General features: G+C 35.4%; 2 protein-coding genes across 3 annotated transcripts; one reads left to right on the forward strand and one right to left on the reverse strand.

The window, feature by feature from the left end:
• Window positions 1–2,127: 2,127 nt before the first annotated feature.
• On the reverse strand, window positions 2,128–3,451 carry LOC104879949 (retrovirus-related Pol polyprotein from transposon RE1). Its single transcript, XM_010654714.1, has 2 exons — window positions 2,341–3,451; window positions 2,128–2,168 (listed from the first exon to the last, which is right to left on the reverse strand). The coding sequence occupies exons 1-2, from the start codon at window positions 3,449–3,451 to the stop codon at window positions 2,128–2,130; spliced, it is 1,152 nt and encodes a 383-aa protein (XP_010653016.1).
• A 2,129-nt stretch (window positions 3,452–5,580) lies between these two features.
• On the forward strand, window positions 5,581–16,335 carry LOC100261237 (protein ROLLING AND ERECT LEAF 2). 2 transcript variants are annotated; one of them, XM_010654639.3, is made up of 5 exons: window positions 5,581–5,830; window positions 6,224–7,726; window positions 8,111–8,313; window positions 13,626–13,849; window positions 15,400–16,335. In XM_010654639.3, exons 2-5 carry the CDS (start codon window positions 6,283–6,285, stop codon window positions 16,148–16,150), a joined length of 2,622 nt encoding a protein of 873 aa, XP_010652941.1. In that variant the 5' UTR covers window positions 5,581–5,830; window positions 6,224–6,282; the 3' UTR covers window positions 16,151–16,335. The 2 variants fall into 2 exon arrangements, with proteins under 2 accessions (XP_010652941.1, XP_002273699.1); XM_002273663.4 differs by lacking the exon at window positions 5,581–5,830 and having other exon boundaries at window positions 5,960–7,726.
• Window positions 16,336–19,263: the final 2,928 nt, after the last annotated feature.

Below are 19,263 nucleotides of genomic sequence, written 5' to 3' on the forward strand. Positions count from 1 at the left end.
AAGGTTGACACGATCTAATAGATCAATAATGTATTTTGTTTGCCGAAGATGTAAACTGAAAGAATCACGGGTAGCTTCAATACCCAGGAAGTATGATAACTGCCCAAGGTCCTTCATAGCAAAATCTAGCTGGAGATTAGAGATCAACTCATCAATAAATGACCGAACATTAGATGTCACAAGAATGCCATCTACGTAAACTAGTAGGAACGCATGAGTAGAGTCACAGTGATAGGTGGACAAAGAGGGATCAACCTGAGAGCTTACAAATCCATGAGATAAAAGGGCAGTGGATAAGTGATTAAACCAAGCTCGAGGGGCTTGTTTTAATCCGTAAATAGATTTATGCAACTTACACACAAACTGTGGATTGGTAGGATCTTCAAAACCTTTAGGTTGAGCCATACAAACTTTTTCATCGAAAATGCCATGAAGGAAGGCATTAGACACATCTAGTTGTCGAATGTCCCAATTAAATGAGACAACAAGGGCGAGTACCATGCAAACTGTGGATGGTTTAATAACTGGGCTGAATGTGTCAAAGAAATCAATACCACTATGTTGGAGATAACCAACTGCAACTAGTCGTGCTTTGAGTCTTTCAATACTCCCATCTGGTCGGCGTTTGCATTTAAAAACCCATTTACTTGGAACAACATTTTTGTCGGGTGGACGAGGACATAAAGTCCAGGTGTCATTCTTCAACAAAGCTTGGAATTCACACTCCATAGCTAAATGCCATTCAGGTATAGCAGCAGCTTAAGCATAGGAATGGGGCTCGAAAATAATAACACCTGCATGCAAAGCTTGAAGGGGATGACATGTTGAGTAATAGAGATGAAAATCAGGGTATGTGCGAGGCCTAAGATGACTAGTTTGTGATCTAGTGACAACGTGATACGAAGGGGCTGAACTGGTCAGAGCAGAAGATGAGGGCTCAATGATGTTGCTAGGAGAAGAGGAAACAAGAGAGTTGAGGTCTAGTGGAGTGTCTGGTGAAATAGAGAAATCATGGTCAGTGGGAATTATGGGAATAGTGTATGGTGGTGAAACTGAAGAGGAAGGAGAAGATGAAGGGAAAATGTGTGAAAGAGGAGAAGGAAGTAAGGGTAGAGAATTACCTATCGAGGGAACTTTGTTGCCAGAGTCCATGAGAGGAGATTGTACACGAGCAGGGAACACAATCTCATTAAAGATCACATTTTTGGAAATATACACACGTCGGGAAGAAGGATCATAGCAACCAAACCCCTTATGATTAGAACAATAACCAATGAAAATGCATGGTGTGCTACGATAAGAGAGTTTATTAGGCCTGTAAGGTCGAAGACACGGAAAACATTGACACCCAAAGGAACGAAAATAGCTAAAATATGGAGAAAGATGATATAGACATTCAAAGGGTGAAGAAAAATTGAGAACTTTTGTGGGCAACCGATTAACGATAAATATGGATGTTAAGAAAGCATCGACCCAAAATTTCTTAGGTAATCTAGATTGCGCAAGGAGAGTGAGTCTCATTTCGACTATATGACAATGTTTCCTCTCAGCAAAACCGTTTTGTTAAGAGGTATGCGAACAAGAGAGCCGATGAAAAATCCCATTATCACTTAGAAATTGTTTAAAAACGGTGGAACAATATTCACCACCATTGTCACTTTGTAATTGTTTAATGGGATAATTAAATTATTTTTCTACTAAAATTTTGAATTTGAAAAATGTAGCATTAACATCGGATTTATTAGAAATGTGATATAGCCAACAAAAGCGAGTAAAATCATTAATAAAAATAACATAGTAGAGACAACCACTCAAAGATGAAGTGGAAGTGGACCATGCATCGGAATGAATTAACTCTAGAAGAGCAGTTGATTCTCTTGAGGAAGTAGAAAGTGGTAACTGCTTAAACTTACCTAGTTGACACGACTCACAAATAGACTTTTTATTGAAAGAATCACTAACGAGTAGAGAATAATTATGAAGAAAACATGATGCTAAGTAGACAACGAAGGAAGTCTCAAACGACAATGCCAAATAGCGGTAGAGGCCTTAACCCCAACAGTCATGGAAAAAACATGAAATTTAGATGATGATAGTTGTTGTAGGTTGATCGGGTACAATCCTCTATCACTGGACCCCATCATGAGCGTCTCCCCCGTCTTGAGGTCCTTCACAGAAAAATCGGAACCAGTAAGTTCAAATAACACATTATTGTTCTTATAAAATTTATTAATGGAAAGAAGATGGGCAGAGGCTTGAGGGCAAAAACAACATCATTTAAAGCAAGAGTAGAGGAATGAGTTTTAATAGTAGCAGTGCTAGTACGTGAGATTATCAAACCTGCCCCATTACCTACGCCCACGGTATCAGTGCCTTCATAAGGTTGAGAAATTGCCAAATTAACTGTATCAGAAGTAACATGAATGTTCGCGCCACTATCAACGTACCATTGATGTTGATTCAAGTAGGTGGTATTAGCCTCAACAACCATAGCAACCAACTCTATTGGAGGATGCCTCCCTTGAAAGGCATAGTTCATTCGGTTGTAACAATCTAATGCCTGGTGGTTTTCTCTTTTGCAGATTTGACACGGTGATCGAGACCGAGAATCATGGGACACAGGTGGAGAAGATGAAGATGGCAAGTGGGGTAGAGGTTGTCGAAATGGTGAAGAAGATGGAATTGAGCCAGGAAATTTGGACGTACCTGAAGAGCCAGACCGATTGATATTGTTACTGCGTGCTCCTAGTTTAGAACTATTTTTGTGGGAGTAAAGAGCATAGGAACCAGTCTCGGGTTGAATGGTGTGATTGTGAAATTTCTGCATGAGATCATAGTTGAGCAGCTTGGCATGAAAGTAAGAAAAATGCATGGATTTTTCATTTGCAAGCAAAATGTATGTTGTGACAAATGAATGAAAGGAGGAGTTGAGTCCATTGAGCACAGATAAAATCAAGTCAGAATCCTCAACAGGTTTGCCAACTATTGATAATTCATTTGAGAGAGATTTGACTTCATCTAGAAAACTTTGGCATGACATGGAGCCTTGCTGAAGAGACTGAAGTTTTCTCTTGATGAGAGAAATTCGAGAAGTGGAAGGTGCAGCAAAACGCAAATTGAGGGCCTGCCAAGCTAGCCGAGATGTTTCCAAACCATAAATAGTGGAAACAATTGAAGGAGAAAGGGATGAGACAATCCAACCAAGCACGGTTTGATCCTTATACTGCCAAATTACATAGGCAGAGTTAAGAACACCTTGGTCGCATAGTTCATCACTAAAATATTGAGGAGGGCGGGGATTGGAACCATCAACAATCTCTATCAAGCCATAACTTCGAAAAAGTGGAATTAATTGGGCACTCCAGGCAAGAAAGTTAGTACCATCAAGCTTGATGGAAATAACTTGTGCTGGAAGGTTAAAGGTAGCGGAAACATTAGATGAAACAACCATAGGATCCAGTTAAGCGTGAGCTTATAGATGCTTTGATACCATGAAATAAACCAAAACTGTTTTGGAAAAGCTTACCAGATACAGAGTATATACATATATTTATAAGAGAGGAATTACATTCGGATCAGATCAAACCTAAAAAAATCAAAGGTTGTTACAAGAGATAAACGTCTAAACATAGATTATAAACATTCAAATATAGGATAGAGCCATTGGAGATAAACTCAGATCATTATCGTTATCACTAACAGTCAACAACATCAGACTGTTTCACAACGGGGGTAGCGTTGAGAAACAAGAAGATCCATCTTGGAGCGCTTGGATTGAGAAGCGTCCATTTCGCCCCATTGAGACCTATCACTCGTTGAAACTACCCTTCTCTTATCCATGCAGATGGAACGGAATGTGGATAAACTAAACACCTGTGCGGGGGAAGTGTAAGAAATTAACCAAAATTCTATTATGACTAAGGAAATCGAATCCCTTAGGATAAGTGAATCCGTTTACAAAATTGTTAATTGGGTGATCAATACCAGGTCATAAAAACCCTCATTTATGCTTGTGAAATAAGAAAATCCCTAAATCACAACTTAAGCAGTATTCTAACGACTATAAAACCCTAGAACAACAATGGTAGGCATGATAAAAACAACTCAAAGCTAAAGAAAAAAGAAGTATCGATACAAGGAAAGAGGGGTAGAAAGCTTTACCTGGAAGAGCACAGTAGAATAACTCCGGCATCGACAGTGAACTTGCAGCAGTAGTACTTGAAATGCATGTCAAAATTGATTATATTTTCAAATAAATTATAAAAATAGAAAAAACAATAATATGAATAATGAGAAAAAATCTAAATGATCCTATGGAATCTTACCCATAATAATAAGATAAAAAAATTACACATTAAATTGAGTGATTCACATTTATTATCAATAAATATATATTAAAATGAGCAGTTTTCAAATAACATGACAAGAATTTAAAAAAGAAATTATAATACTAACAATGAAAAAACCTTAATAAAAATCCTACTAAACCCATTAAATACTATGCCATATATATTTATTGTAATACATCTATAACTATTTATTATTGCCAAACACATGTTAAAGTTTATTATATTTTCAAATACATTAAAAAATGGAAAATAATAATAATAATAATGAGAAAAATCTAGATGAATCATATAGAATCTCACCCTACATATCATGTTAATAATAATAATAATAATAAGATGCAAAAAATAAAATGTTAAGTTATATATATTTATTATTAGTAAATATATAATAAAATGAGTAATGTTTCAAATAACACATTAGAATTAAAAATATATACATATATCACATGAATAAAGAAAAAAAATCAATAAAAATTCTATTAAATATTCCTATGTACCACTCTATTAACAAGATAAATATACATATGAAAAAAATTGAATATCATACATATATATTTACTATGATTAAAACATCTTGTTCATTGTTATGCATATGATAACATTATTATCCTTATTTTGGAGAATAAAATTGTAATTTACATATATTAGAACCCATTTACCTTTTGCAATTGTCTCATTTATTCATATTAATAACAATAATAATACCGAAAAAAAAATCTTAAGTGGTGTTTTTCTTTTTACTTAATTCTAAATAAAATTTTAAAATAAATGGTGCTTAATAGTATTAATTAAGTATTAGGTTTTTTTAATATTTTATTTCTATTAAGTATTAAGAAGTAAATAAAATAAAAAAGTTATTTTTAGCATTAAGAAAAAATCAAATATTTTGATTTTTTATATTTAATTAAATTTAAAAATAAATAATAAGTCAATAATTTTTTTTTAAAAAAATAAATCAATAATTTTTTTTTTTTTTTAAAAAAAAACCGTGTGAAAGCATATTACTTTTAAGTAAAAAGTTAAAAATCAAATGTCACCTTAATGATTCTATTAAGATAAATATCATATCATAGGAGAAGTATTATCTAAAAAGATTAAGTATGAAATTATATATATTTTAACTTATGATTGCATGGTTCATGGATGTTTTGGTGGGCCGCAATGTTCGCACGCGCTGAACAGCGGGTAGCGTTCAAAACGCCTGAAAGTGCCAACGTACATATCATGCTGTTCATGCATTCAAAAACTGGCCAAATCTATCTGACACTCTGAAACTTCAAAAAACCCCAAAAAGCTAATTTCAGTTAAACCCCAAATCAGGCCTTCAAACCCTTCTCACCAAATCCTCGAAACCCACATCCAAAATGTGGCCAAAAATCTTCAAAAGCACCCAAAATTTCTGTGGTTTGGATTTCGGATTTTCTCATTACCAGCGGCTGCAATTCTCGTTCATGCATGCTGCGTTTCACCGCTTTTCAGAGGTTGGATTTCATGCCCACTGTAATCTGATACTCTTTAATTGCATATCTGTGAATTTTTCTATGTTTGGAATTATCTTGTATCTTTTTTCTTCAATTTGTGTGTATCATAAATTTGCATATCTGTAAAAGCACCACCACCACCACCACCGTGTCTTTCCTGTATTAATTGTTGTCTTTTTACTTGCTGGCTGAGTCTCTTTTATGTTTGTGGGTGTGCCTCATTTTTCTCTGAGAATCTCGTTTGGGTGTTGTGTCTCATTGAGTTTTTTCTAATTCTGAACTGTGGGTTTTCTTCTCTGAGTTTTAGAGAAGTGAGAATTGGGGGTTTTGGGATTTGGTTTCTGTTTCTAATTTGAGTTTGCTTTTTTGTTCTTGTGGGAATGGGCTGTGCAGTTTCTAAATTGGATGATTCACCATTGTTGAGTCTGTGTAAGGAGAGGGAGGAGTTGATTATGGCTGCCGCAGATTGCCGGTATGCACTAGCTTCCTCACACATTTTGTACATTCGAGCCCTCTTGGATGTGGGCGATGCTCTTTCTCGGTTTGTTGATGAAGGGGTGGTGAGTAGTGTTGATCTGCCTCAGAATTCAGTATCTAAGGAGTGCCGGGAGCCAGAGTGCATTGATGAGTCTCTGAATTCAGCCTCTGATGATGAGTCCCGTTCTTCAGTGTGTAATGATGAGTCACCAATTTCAGTTTCTAATGATGAGATCTTGGGGGAGGATGCACACTTGGTATTTTCTCTCTCAGACTCTGATTCTGATTCTGAATTGGGGTTGTTACCAAGTAATTTTGATTTTGATGAAATGGAATTGCTGGGACTTTCTCCAGTGAGGGATCAATTTCAAACTGGTCCTAATCCAAATGTATCCCATGTGAAGTCATCCGTGCAGACACCCTCCACAGTATATGAGCATCATCCAGTTTATCCTGTGACAGTTCAGTGTCAAGAATCATCACGATCAGGCCCAAGGCACCCCAGGTTTGGAAATGAGGCATCCTCCTTTGTTCCTATTAATGTGCCACTCTATGATCTTATACACCCTCAAGATGGAAATAGTGCATCTTCTTCTGCTCCAATGAATGTCCCACATTATGATCTTATGCGCCTTCAAGGCAGAAATAGGGCATCCTTTGATGCTCCAATCAATTTTCTGCGGGAAGATCTTAGGCACCTTCAAGGTGGAGATGGGGCATCTTTTGATGTTCCAAGTAATTCTCCATCCAGGGGTCTAAGGTTCCCTCAGTATGGAAATGGGATGCCTCTGGGGGTTTCTGTGGATATGTGGCATCGTGTCCCTCATGGCAGTCAGGTACAGAATACTCCCTCTGCTCCTGTTCTTATGTCTGCTCAACCTGAACTCACTAGTTGGGAGTACTTCAATCCCTTTAGTTCGATCGAGGATATATATCTCAACTACTATTCTCAGGATAGATATGAAACTGAGTCTAGTAATAATATCCCTCATTTTAGTGAAGTGAGACAGAGGGATGGGATTCCTGTCTTGGAAGATGAACTGAAGCAAGATCCAGTGAAAGAAGCTCCAGAGAAGATACAACTGGAGGGACATGTAAAAGGGGGTTCAGGTGATGGTGTTTCTGAGACTGTACCACTGAGAAATGAAGGGGAGGCAGGGTTAGCTTCAGCAAAAGAGCTTAAGAGTGGACTCAATGCCACTTTGGGCGAAGCTAACACTGCTGAGGAGGGCAGTTCTGATGCCCTTGAATCAAAGACCATGGAGGAGGAGAATGACAGGAAGAAAGGGAAGAGCCTTCAGGAAGTGGTCAAGGAAATTAAAGGTGCATTCCTGTCCACCTTTAATTATGGGAAAGAAGTGTCCATGCTGCTGGAGGCAGGCAAGCTGCCTTATCAGTATACAGGCACCATATTTAAGGGTAAGAACTCTCTTATTGTTTTGTTGGTCTATTCCTATGACGTGTTTGCCTAGGCTAATTTTTAATACACTCTTCTTTGTTCTGTTAGATGACCACACTATTTTGTTGCATAAGGATGAGTCTAGGCCTTTATTTCCATTTATCAGTTTTCCTTGCTCAGTGTTCCACTGCTGTTAACAAGTGGAAACCGCTTGATGCAAGATACCTGCAGATATATGGAATGATTAGAAAATAATAGTTCCTACAAGAATGATACATATTATGATGAAGATTGCACACTGCTATATGAATTTCTTGCCCTACCATGCTCTATGGTTTTATAGCTTGTTAAATTCCCTGGTCAGGAGAGCTAACGGCATTCTTCTTCTATGTTCTTTCATGCAGTGGTCTCCTCTCGGATTTGGGATTGCATTGGTCCTTCATCCTCCACTCATCTGCCGTCAAGACAGTCAATTTTCAGATCCTTCAAAATTGCTAATGCTAACAAGAAGGATCTGGAGATGGATGTTTTCATTAAATCTGGAAACCTCTCATCAACTTTGGAGAAGCTGTGTGTGTGGGAGAAGAAACTTTATGAGGAAGTTAAGGTAAGGCATTGTCTAATTACATGCTTGAAAATTGAGGCTGCTGTTTACTGTTAAGAAAACAATAAATTTTATGTTATATGTAACTTATCAATCAAGGATCATGATGTGATAATTGATTTTCTGCAGGCTCAAACTTGAGCCCCTTATATAATGTGGAGTTTACCATTGATTTTATGTCCTAATGCCTGGCATCAACCTGACATGATTATTTGTAACATGTGTCTTGCAAATATGTTTTCCAACTCATACTGCTTCACTTATTTGCCACTCAAGCTTAAGTTTTTTATTCAAAATATGAAAGGCTTTAGTGCTTATCTACTGCAGGAAGCGCATTTTATTGTGAATCTGTGATTTTTCATTTGCATGGTTAAGTGTGTCTTCTTCACTATAAGCTATTTGTCTGTTTATCATAATCCCACTATTATTATTGAACAATGATCCAGCTTCTGAAGTAATTGGAGTTCCTTCTTTGCTGGAGTTACTAGTTTTGTAAATGCCATACATGAGTTATCTAGTTTGTCCCTCTCTTTGGTGTTCTTCACTTCTGTGTTCTTACTTCATTCTCAAAGTCTTCAATGACTCTCTCTCTCTCTCTCTCTCTCTATTGCTTCATGATCTTTCAGCTTACATCCTTAACATTCCTTTGATCTAAATATTAACCAAAGTCTAGCTATTTTCTCTTTTTCCATTCTGTCTTATCGTTCTACTGATTTGGACGTCTACAAGTTCATTTTTGAACCATCGTTGTTTTGTGGTTCATTGTCCTTTCCTTGATGCCAATTAGATATATGCTTTAAAAACATCTCTACTTCCTATAACTCCTGTCTGAAAGTACATATAACTACTGTCCTCTATATTCATACGTCCCTGCAAAGAGAAAGCACCTGGTTGAATATTGTGTACTTCTTTCAAGAGGATGCTAGATGAGCTAAATCAATATCAGCTTTCAATGACCAGTGATCTTGAAATATTGAGGGAACCACCTTAGGAGTTCCACATTTTCAAGTTTGTTCCTGGATTTGATCCCAACCACCATTTTTTTTAAGAGCAGATCCATCTTGGCTAGTGATGGTAATGTTCTTTTTCCTTAAAGCTGGAGATCGACAATAGTGGTGTTGCGATCTTGTTGGCAACAGTGGCTGAAGTGGAAGTGGAAGTCGCAGAAGAAGAATCAGCAGCAGCAACTGAAGTGGTCAAAGCAGCAACGGTGAGGGCATTGGAGCTGTGCAGTGGCAGAGATGGCTACCATTTTATCCCCAAGCTTCACTATAAAGTTACTACGTATTGGATGTGGGACGTCCTACCCCTTTTGCGCTTTATTCCCAAGCTCACCATTACCCATTTAAAATATGCTTAGTCCTTGCTTAATAGGTAAGAGATGGAGCAGGTTGCCTGAAAAATCAGGAAAATTGTCATTCCTAATCGTTACAAGCTGTTATAGGTAAAAAACTTGTTTATCAGCTTGTGAATTGTTTAAAAAGGCTTTTTAACTTAAAATTTATTCAATTAATTTAAGAGAAAAACCTCTTTAAATTTGCATGTTGGGAATGATTGCTTTCATTTATACTAGTTAGATCTAGTGATTATCAAAAATTAAACATCTAAGAAAATATTTTCCTTAAATTTGATTTTAAAAATCTTTTGCTATTATTCATAGTTTTTTTTTTCTTCTAATTTTGTCTATTATGATTTTAATATATAATTAATAGTAGGTATTTCCAAGTTTATTTGATGATTTTATATTGACTTTCTCAATTTCACTTTCACGTAAATACCTAATAAAAGTCTCTATTTAACATGTAGTACTTCCTGCTACCAACGGCTTGGTCAATATAAAGTTGGTATGATACCTATGTGGTACACGCTCAAGAACCTTTAATGATCAATTCACAAAGGAGATTTTTGAGAAAATATAAGAGGGATGACACCAAATTTATTGCCTACCTTTGATGGGAGATTTTCTTTTTCTTTTTCTTTTTTGAGGGGGGAGGGGAAGAAGGAGGGGATGTTTATGCTCCGCTGGCTTTTATCATATGATTAGGTGGTGGCTAAATTAATCATACCATTGATGTGAAACTCATCTCTCATTCACCCTTGATTTTTGGACTAGCAGTTGGTTAAGTAGTGCTTTTTTGTCCTTCATCATGTGATTTGACAAGAGCAGTTGTCTTTGCGCTAGGTTAACGCAGAGGATGGACACATGTCCCTTGTTTCAAATTTCAGGGCTCTTGTGGTTCAACCATGTACTTCCTTGAGGTTTCGAGTTTAGGTGCTCCTGTGTCCTACACCTCGAGCCTCCTTAAGCTCCAAGATTTCAAGTGTTATGCATGTTCATGCTTGAATGTTGTAATAAAAGTTGTTCTTCATAACAAAGGGTTATGCATGCTTGTGCTAACATTCTTTATTGTAGACTGGAACATTTTTCTCATCCATGGATGTAGGTATGATTTTATAGAATGGAGTTAAGCGCTTTGTCCTTTACGTGTGGATGAATTTATCTTTGTTGTTATCACACAACACTTAACATCAAAGCTTCCTTGCTAGACCATAATTTATGCTCAAAATCCAAATTTTGATCATGAGGTTTGGCTAATGACTTGCACTTATTTCGCAGTGTTGAATGATATTTTCTTAGCTACTTGTTACATAGACTTAAGTATTAGTCTTGCGTGTGTTATGCCTGTAAATGTTGAATTCATAAGACCACTAGTTAACTTGGGTATCTGCATGTTGGTGCACCATTCATTAAAGTTATGGAAAACTCTTTGTCACATTGAAGTTAATAACATGTACATCTAGTCATTCAATGCAAATAACAAGGGATGACAATGGAGTGTGTCTAGGATGGTCGCTCATGTTTGGCCTTGCCCTTGAAGGAAAATTGTTAATTTTGATCTTGGCTCAAATGTGAGATGAGGGGAAAGTTAGTTTCCCATTCCCATTTTTGCATGATTTAAAGGAACTTCGTCTCACACTATTGCAATGAGTTTTCTATTCAAGTGATCCATTCAACATCCTATTTAAACCAAAGCCAAAAATCTTTCCAATAAAAAGAAACTCTATCACAAAACCAGATTCCCATTAATGTTCATCTCCATCTTCTTTTTCTTTCCCAAGTTTTCTTAACAAAGCAAAAAGAGAAAAAGTAAATAAAAAAAATGGATGAGACGTTAACTTACAATGGGAAAATCAAGATGAGAATGGTGAGTCATCTTGTCTTTAAAAGCCATACAAAAAGGAATTGCATTGAAATTACAACATTATGGCTAGGGTGAGAAAGAAATGATAGAATTATGTTTAGATTATTGAAATGTTGCCTCTTTATATGTAATGAATTTTCATAAAGCAAATGAAAATGAATATTGTATTAACAATTGAAATATGGATGAAAGAAAAAAGTCTCTATTTGACAGAACTTCTTCCTATACTTATGAATTCCATTGGACCTAGAAATGATATATTGGAAGAATCAATAGGTTGATTGTTTTCACTCTTGTATCATCCATAAGAAAAAAAAGATCTCTAGGAGCTATTTCCTGAACTTGAAGAAAAGTACTTAGGTTCTATCTAACAACTAAAAAGTATATCATGCGTCAGTCTATATGGGATTCACAATGATGGAGGAATTGGATTGAAAATGATGGAAAAAAAAGGTTTCATTCGGGTTACCTTTTAAGATGCCCAATAATCTCAATTGGTTGTTTTATCGACCAATTTTCTTGCCTCAAGTCGTGAATGGAACTATAAATACGAGAAATACTCTTTTTCACAATACAAGAGCCTTGACCCTCCTTTTCATGGAGAAAACAAAAATAAAAAAATAAAATTCAAGAAGACTTCTATTCCAAAATGAAAAATCATTTTTCTTTCTAGTTTTCATAGGGAGAGAGATGACTTCTTAGAGAGAGAGAGAGCACATATATAATTTTTTTAATAGTGACGGTTTTTAGCTAGCTTTAAAACTCCCATAAATTGTTCCCCCATTTCTAAGCTTAGACACCCAAATCCAACTCCAACACGACAAAGAGGGATTCTAGTTATATAGCAAAAGTCACATCCTATTTGAGATGAGAAGGGGAGTGGGAAGCAAAGTGAAACCATATGAAATCTTGAATTTGGTCTCAATTTTAAAATTACCCTCATACCCGTCCTCATATAGGTTTACCCAAATCCTTCATATTAGAATGGTTGGGGTGCACATTCCCAAAAAACTTGCCCTAGTGTCCATCCTTACTAGTAAAGAGAATAATTTTTAACTAGAAAAGGATGTAATTACAGATTCCAAACACAGTTGTATGAAACTAAAAGCTGGTATAGTTAGAAGGTTATGCTAAGAATCTTCGTTCAAATCATTTCACATGAACGATGAAATACATTGATTTTGTTGGTTTCGATTGCTTAATTTGCAATAATTTTATTTGAGGAAATATTATTAAATTTTATGCGAAAGATAGGTAAACACTACATATTCCATTTTTATTCATGTGTGACATGAACTTAGAATAATTTTATGGTGGAAGATTTAAGTAAATAGCTTATTCTCATAGAAAAAAATAATATTTGGTCTATATATATTGACTGAATATTAATTTTCTACAAGAATAAGCTATTTACTTAAACCCCTCAACATAAAGTGTGTACATATATATATATATATATATATATATAGAACTTATTAATCAAAGCATCATCCTAATTCTATGCACTATTCACTTTTTGTATATTAACAAACTATTTGATTCTAATAATTTAATATCTTTGTATTTTGTCTTATGGAAAGTTTATTGTCTGAATGTGGTAATACAGTGTCATCTAAAGATTTTTTATTTTCTTGTTATGAAAATATTTTTCCATATGTATCATGTTAAAGAATTGTGTTATTGGTGGCCATTGAGCAAACATAATTTGTTTTTGACGATCATTTATGCGCTTGGGATGTTTTTGATATAAAACATTTCTAAAACATTTAAATTTTTTGTGCCTTTTCAAAAATAAAACTGTCCAGTGGTTGGAGTGGTGTACTTAACAACGGTTACGAGCTGATTCCCTTAAGTGGCAGGGATAGGTTTATATTTGGATATTTCTAAAGAAATAAAGTCTATTCATACTTTCTTAAGTTGCATTGATTAGATAAATTTATCTGGCAGGTGTTTTTTCATTCAGTTCTGGAGAAACTCATACCTTCATCTATGACAAATGTTTTGTTTGTAATGGCATTGTATTTGGAATGAATTTCAGGTTGGATTTTAAATTTTAATTCTACAGTTTTGGTCAACTTCTGCCTAAATTGTTTGTGATTTCACCAATTTCAGGATGAAGAGAAACTTAGGGTTGTGTATGATAAGGAATGCAAGAGGCTCAAAGATTTGGTTCAGAAAGGTGCTGAGTCTAGTAAAGTTGAAGTAGGTTCTGATTCAGTTCAAAGATTGCTTTTAAAAATCAATGTTACTATGACTGCTGTTGATGCAATATCAAGGAGGATAAACAAGTTACGGGATGAAGAATTGCTGCCACAACTGAGTGAATTGATCCAAGGGTATGTAATCATAACTTTTCTGATCACTTCGATGTGGGATTTTCTATTATTCATCATGGTTTAGATTTAGTTCAACACACATGGAATATTCAACAATCTTGGTTCTATTCTTTATGAAACCTAGTTTAAATGAACATGAACTTGTGGTTTTCGGAAACATTTGTTTAAGATATGAATTAGAATTGTGAAATCTCATGCTTATCATTTCTGAAGTAGTTTTGTAAAATTTAGTTGTTTTTATGTTTTCTGAAATGTGGGCTGAGCTGCCATTCTAAGATGATTGTTTGCTGTTACCCGAAAACTTGAGTGCGCAATATAGCTAACATATCTCATCCATAGTACAAAGACCCAATGTTAGAAAAATTCTTTTTCCTTTTTCAAACTTTGGAATGGTCATGGGCTGTCAAACAAAATCAACATATAAGGCTTAAAAAGGAAACAAGTATTTAGGCTTCATAAAAGGCTGGTTCAACTGGGTCAGTCCTGGTTGTTTGATAATATCTCACTCAGTCCTTTTACTAAACTTTTGTCACTTTCAGAAGCTCTTGTTTTTAGTTTCTTGAAAAAGAACCGCATTACGACCATGCGGAGAAAATTTTAATGCATCGTCCCTTTTTTTTTTAAATCCCAATCCTCGTAGATTCCAATTAGTAGTCTTCAAAAACAAACAGAGAACACCGATCAAACTCACCTTAAGGGCCACCCCAGTGAGCATGAATTTCAATTTGGAAGCAAGTGAAACACAGTCGAAACAGGAAGATCTCCTAGTCATCCTTGTAAAAGATGGAAATGCCAACATCAAATTAGCTAAGGCTTTAGCATTGTTTTCGATCTTTAACACATTGACCAGACATCTCCTCAAGGTTCTGAGTTTAGAATGCTTTATCATGCTCCTATGATTCTGGTTTTTCCTTGTTCTTCTTTGTTGAACTTGTAATCTTAAGTCTTCATCACCATGTGTTTGTATTGCTATCCGACTCTATAAGCATAGTTTAACATATTATGCCATATCACCATGAACCAGCCTAGAAAAATCCAGAAAAAAAAGATGCTCAAGACTTGTGAATTCGATCAAAATAATTGCAGTTGTATTCACTTAATGAGCTGGATTTGTATCATCACATCTTGTTAAATTTGATGCATCCCAAATGTTTAGCTGCTTTTGTTATATATTTACATGGAAATGGTTAAATAGTCGATTGGTGTGTCATACTTCAGATTTGTGCCATTCTGCATTAGTGTCTACGAGTCTTAGTATTTAGTTCTTTCCTCATTTTAAAAATTTGGTGGTCAATAAAGAAGTATTTTATCAGTTTCGAATGGATACTGAACCTTTTTCTATTCATGTTTTTCCTCAGATATCTGACTTGTAATAATAATAGTTCTGTTTTTAGTTACTATTCTCCAAGGTTGCATTTCCCATGGAAATGAGAGGCTTAATTTCCGAATGATGAGTATTGAGGAAAACGTGCTGTATATTTCAGACATTATGAGAAATAAAATGCAATCAATCAGTACTTTCCCAGATTGACACAAGAACTTGTGTGCAGATTGATAAGAATGTGGACATTTATGGCCGAGTGCCACCAGAAGCAGTTGCAGGACATCATGGAGGCAAATCCTCATGTTCAAGTGGCAAGTTGTGGAATTACAGGAGATTCCAGCTTGAAAGCAACTCTGAAGCTGGAGATGGAGTGCCTGAAATGGGCAAAATGCTTTGGGGATTGGGTCATTGCCCAAAAATCCTTTGTCAAATTCTTGAATGGGTGGCTTCTCAAGTGCATAATTCAAGAACAAGAAAAAACTCCTGATGGCATTGCCCCTTTCTCTCCAGGCAGAGTAGGGGCTCCAGACACTTTCATTGTCTGCAAGGACTGGTACCAGGCAGTTGAGAGGATGTCAGAATCCCGAGTATTCAAAGCCATTCATGACTTTGCCTCGAGATTGCACCAGCTGAGGGAGAAGCAAAGTGAGGAACAGCAGCAAAGAATCAAAGCAGAGTATCTGTTCAAGGATTATGAGAGAAGGGTAAAATCTTTCTATGAAGAAAGAGGTATAAATTGGGGTGGTAATGTAACTGCAGCCAGTGGAGTCGCAGGGCTGGATGAATTGGACGGGACGATAGAGTTAATGAAGAAGAGATTGGATAAGCAAACGATAAGACATGGAGAAGCCATGAAACAAGTTAATGATGCAGCTTCAAGTTGCTTAAGGAGTGGTATGATCTCGATTTTTGAGGCATTGGAGAGCTTCTGTTTAGAGAGCTTGCGAGGGTATGAGCAAATAAGGAACCCAACGTGAGAGGAAGGATAGAGAGATGAAATTTTGTTCTATTGTTTTTCTTGTTTGATGAGTTTTCAAAAGCTGTACATGTAGAGAATAAAACTTTTGTTAGTCAACAGTGTTTAGCCATAACCAAACTCTGATCACAGATACAAATTTTTATAAATACAAAGATTTTTAGAAGATGGCAGCTGTTGTCAAGTATGGAAAGAAGATGAACAAGGGTAGAGGGAAAAAAGGTTTCCAGAAAACATTTCTACTCTTTTTGAGGAGAGGAGAAGTTAAATATACCTTCAATGCATGTTAGAAGCAAATTTTGATAAGCTTCTTAAAGCAAAAGCTATGGAGCTTCCTGAACCAATAAAACTGATTTTCTAAATGTCAGCCACCCAACTATGTTTCAAAGATTGTAAAGGTATATGAGTTGAAGACTAAACAAACAATCATATTGAGTTATAGACAATCGATTGTTGTGAAATGATTAGTCATGTAAATTAAGACGGAACATGTGATTGTTTGGCTAATGCTCAAGCATTGTAATGGATAGGAGTACTATGATGGATTTGAGTATGGCTACTGGTGAAAAGGTTTCCTATAGTCGAAATAATGTTTCAAACTATAACCTTTAGCTACAACATAATCATATAAATCTCAACTTTTCCATCTACTCCTTTGTTCTTCTTGTAGACTAACTTACACTTACGAGTTTTATTCCTTCAAGTGCTTCGATAGGAACCCAGACTACATTAAAATCACAAGGACTCTAACTATCCTTTCATAGCTCCTTGTAGGGTTATGAGCACCGACACACTCATTGCTTTATCATAATTCCCACTATGATGAGGTACTCATGTACTAGAAGTAATGGGAATGGTGTCTCTATACCTTTGGATCCATAATATATTGTGGATAGTTGGACTATCTTCTAGTATTCTTTAATCTATATCATTGTTTGCCTTATTACATATCATATAGTCTTCATCAATAATCTGATATTTGTAGCAACAAACACCTTATGATAATCCTAACTATAAAGTAATAATCTCAAGATCCTTTTGGATATCCTATAAATTGATATACTTCTTACATTGCTTCAAATTAGTCTACCTTTATGTTTAATACAAGTGTTGGACACTCTCATATGTGAATTTATCTTAAACTAAGTTTACAACATATTCACACCCTTTTGGAAGTTAAAGGTATCGACCTAGTAATAGAGGTAAAATACAACCTTCAAGGAATCTCCTAAATAGATATGGGAATTGACAAGAAACCAATCATCAACTCACTATGTCTATCAAAGTTCGATATCTTCTTTTCATTACTTCATGCAATGGAGTCATTGGTGCACATAATTGGGATATTATCCCATGCTCCTTATAGAAAGAATCGGACTTACTAAACACATTACCTTGATCTAATTGAAGTGTCTTGATATGTTTACCTAATAGGTTATCTGATTCTGCTTTAAATTCAATGAATGTATCTAAGGTATCAAATTTCCTATCTACGTATCCAAAGCTAGAGTATTTATTAATAAAATGATCAATACCCATACTTTCCATGCATAAACACAAAAATATTCATACACATTAGTAGGCACTAATTCTAAACATTCCTTAGTTCCATGTCCTTCAGAAATAAAGTGACCTCTTAGTCATTTTACCATCTATACATGATTTGTAAACTGAAAGATCCTCTAGAATAAAAGTGTCTAAACTTAACCAGTCTTTGGATCCTGTTTGGATTAATATGGCCTAGGCATTAGAAGCCAAATGTTTGATTACTACTAGGTTACTTCTTTTAGTAAGATCTGGCTATTCTCATTACTTGGCAAAGTGATAATGGAGTCTCACATAAAAGAGGTTATACTTTCCACTAACTTGCGCAACTAACCTTGCAACTAAAGCTAAGGTAAGTACATTCTCATCATATGTCCTTCTCACTCATTGAAAGTAGAGATCTGGAATGAATCCACCACTATTTAATTAACAAGGAGAATATGATGTGTACTTGCCTCTCCTTAGGCACCTCGAGCATTCATTTTCTAGTGTCCTAAAAGGTCACAAAGGAATCACTGCCTATGAGTTTGTTCTCTCATTCATTTTCTTGAACTTTCCTTATTTAGTGTTATTGTTCTTCTTTTTAGTAGAAGAGCCTGAAGTACCTTGGCTTCCATATGAACACTCTTCCACTATTTGAGAATTTTCTTACCCTTCCAAAGGAATCTGGTAAAATCTCTAGGATAACATGAATATTGGTGTTCATAATAGTCTTAAGGGTAACTTGTCTAATTGACTTGCCTTTATCACCAAATAATCCTTACAACTTTAAAGAGAATGTCATAGACCATGACAATAGACATATGTTTCTTTTGCAACACGCTATCCAAAGACCCATGTATGAGACACTTGGTCTTCTAATCCGTCTCATGCCACCTTTGATATGGTTCTTTATTTATTTATTATTTTTTTATACTAGGTTTGTTAAAAAGAAATAACAAACTTTACCTAAATTAGCTTCTATGCAATTAATACTATATTGAAATTATTTCAGTCTATAACTAGGTCCAATTTAAACATGAGATAAGAAGTAACAAGTTAAAGAATGATATTTGTAACAAATATAATAATTCCATGTATTAATAAAAGGAATTGAGTGTTTAAGGCAAATTGGTAAATAATTTAGTAAAAATGCAGTGCTCTCAAACTACATGTCCTTTTGCAAGGTATACTAGTATCATAAGAATCATGCATACTTTAGGCAAGTCATGATTCTTATTACTAGGGTAGAGACCCTCTCTAATTGATCACCTTGCCTTAAACTTCAAAAGTTATCATAAGGCATTGATCAACATACCTTTATGTTTAGCCCTTAGCTCATGCAAGTGTGACCACTTTAGGTGATTCTACCAATTCATGTCTAAGTTTGTGACCAAGATCCTTGGCATCAATGTTACTAATTAAGTGAAGAATTCCACTTTAGGATTGACCACTCCTACTATAAACATATATATTCTCGTCCATAAAGAATGGTTCATATCCCTTGGTTCCTTAGACCACCATCTCTTTAGGATGGTGATGCACCCAAAATCAAGATGAGCTCGATCTTGGAGGCTATGAGTTTGCCTA

Source organism: Vitis vinifera, chromosome 7 (assembly GCF_030704535.1).
Source record: "Vitis vinifera cultivar Pinot Noir 40024 chromosome 7, ASM3070453v1".
Taxonomy (NCBI): Eukaryota; Viridiplantae; Streptophyta; class Magnoliopsida; order Vitales; family Vitaceae; genus Vitis; species Vitis vinifera.

Bases quoted from the DNA above. Each gene is read 5' to 3' on its own strand.
- LOC104879949 (XM_010654714.1), bottom strand. From the start codon at position 3,451: ATGGTTGTTTCATCTAATGTTTCCGCTACCTTTAACCTTCCAGCACAA. The intron at 2,169-2,340 runs GTTTGATAATCT...TTTTCTGTGAAG, and splicing joins GGGCGTAGGTAATGGGGCAG to GACCTCAAGACGGGGGAGAC.
- LOC100261237 (XM_002273663.4), top strand. From the start codon at position 6,211: ATGGGCTGTGCAGTTTCTAAATTGGATGATTCACCATTGTTGAGTCTG. The intron at 7,727-8,110 runs GTAAGAACTCTC...TCTTTCATGCAG, and splicing joins TACAGGCACCATATTTAAGG to TGGTCTCCTCTCGGATTTGG. The intron at 13,850-15,399 runs GTATGTAATCAT...ACTTGTGTGCAG, and splicing joins CTGAGTGAATTGATCCAAGG to ATTGATAAGAATGTGGACAT.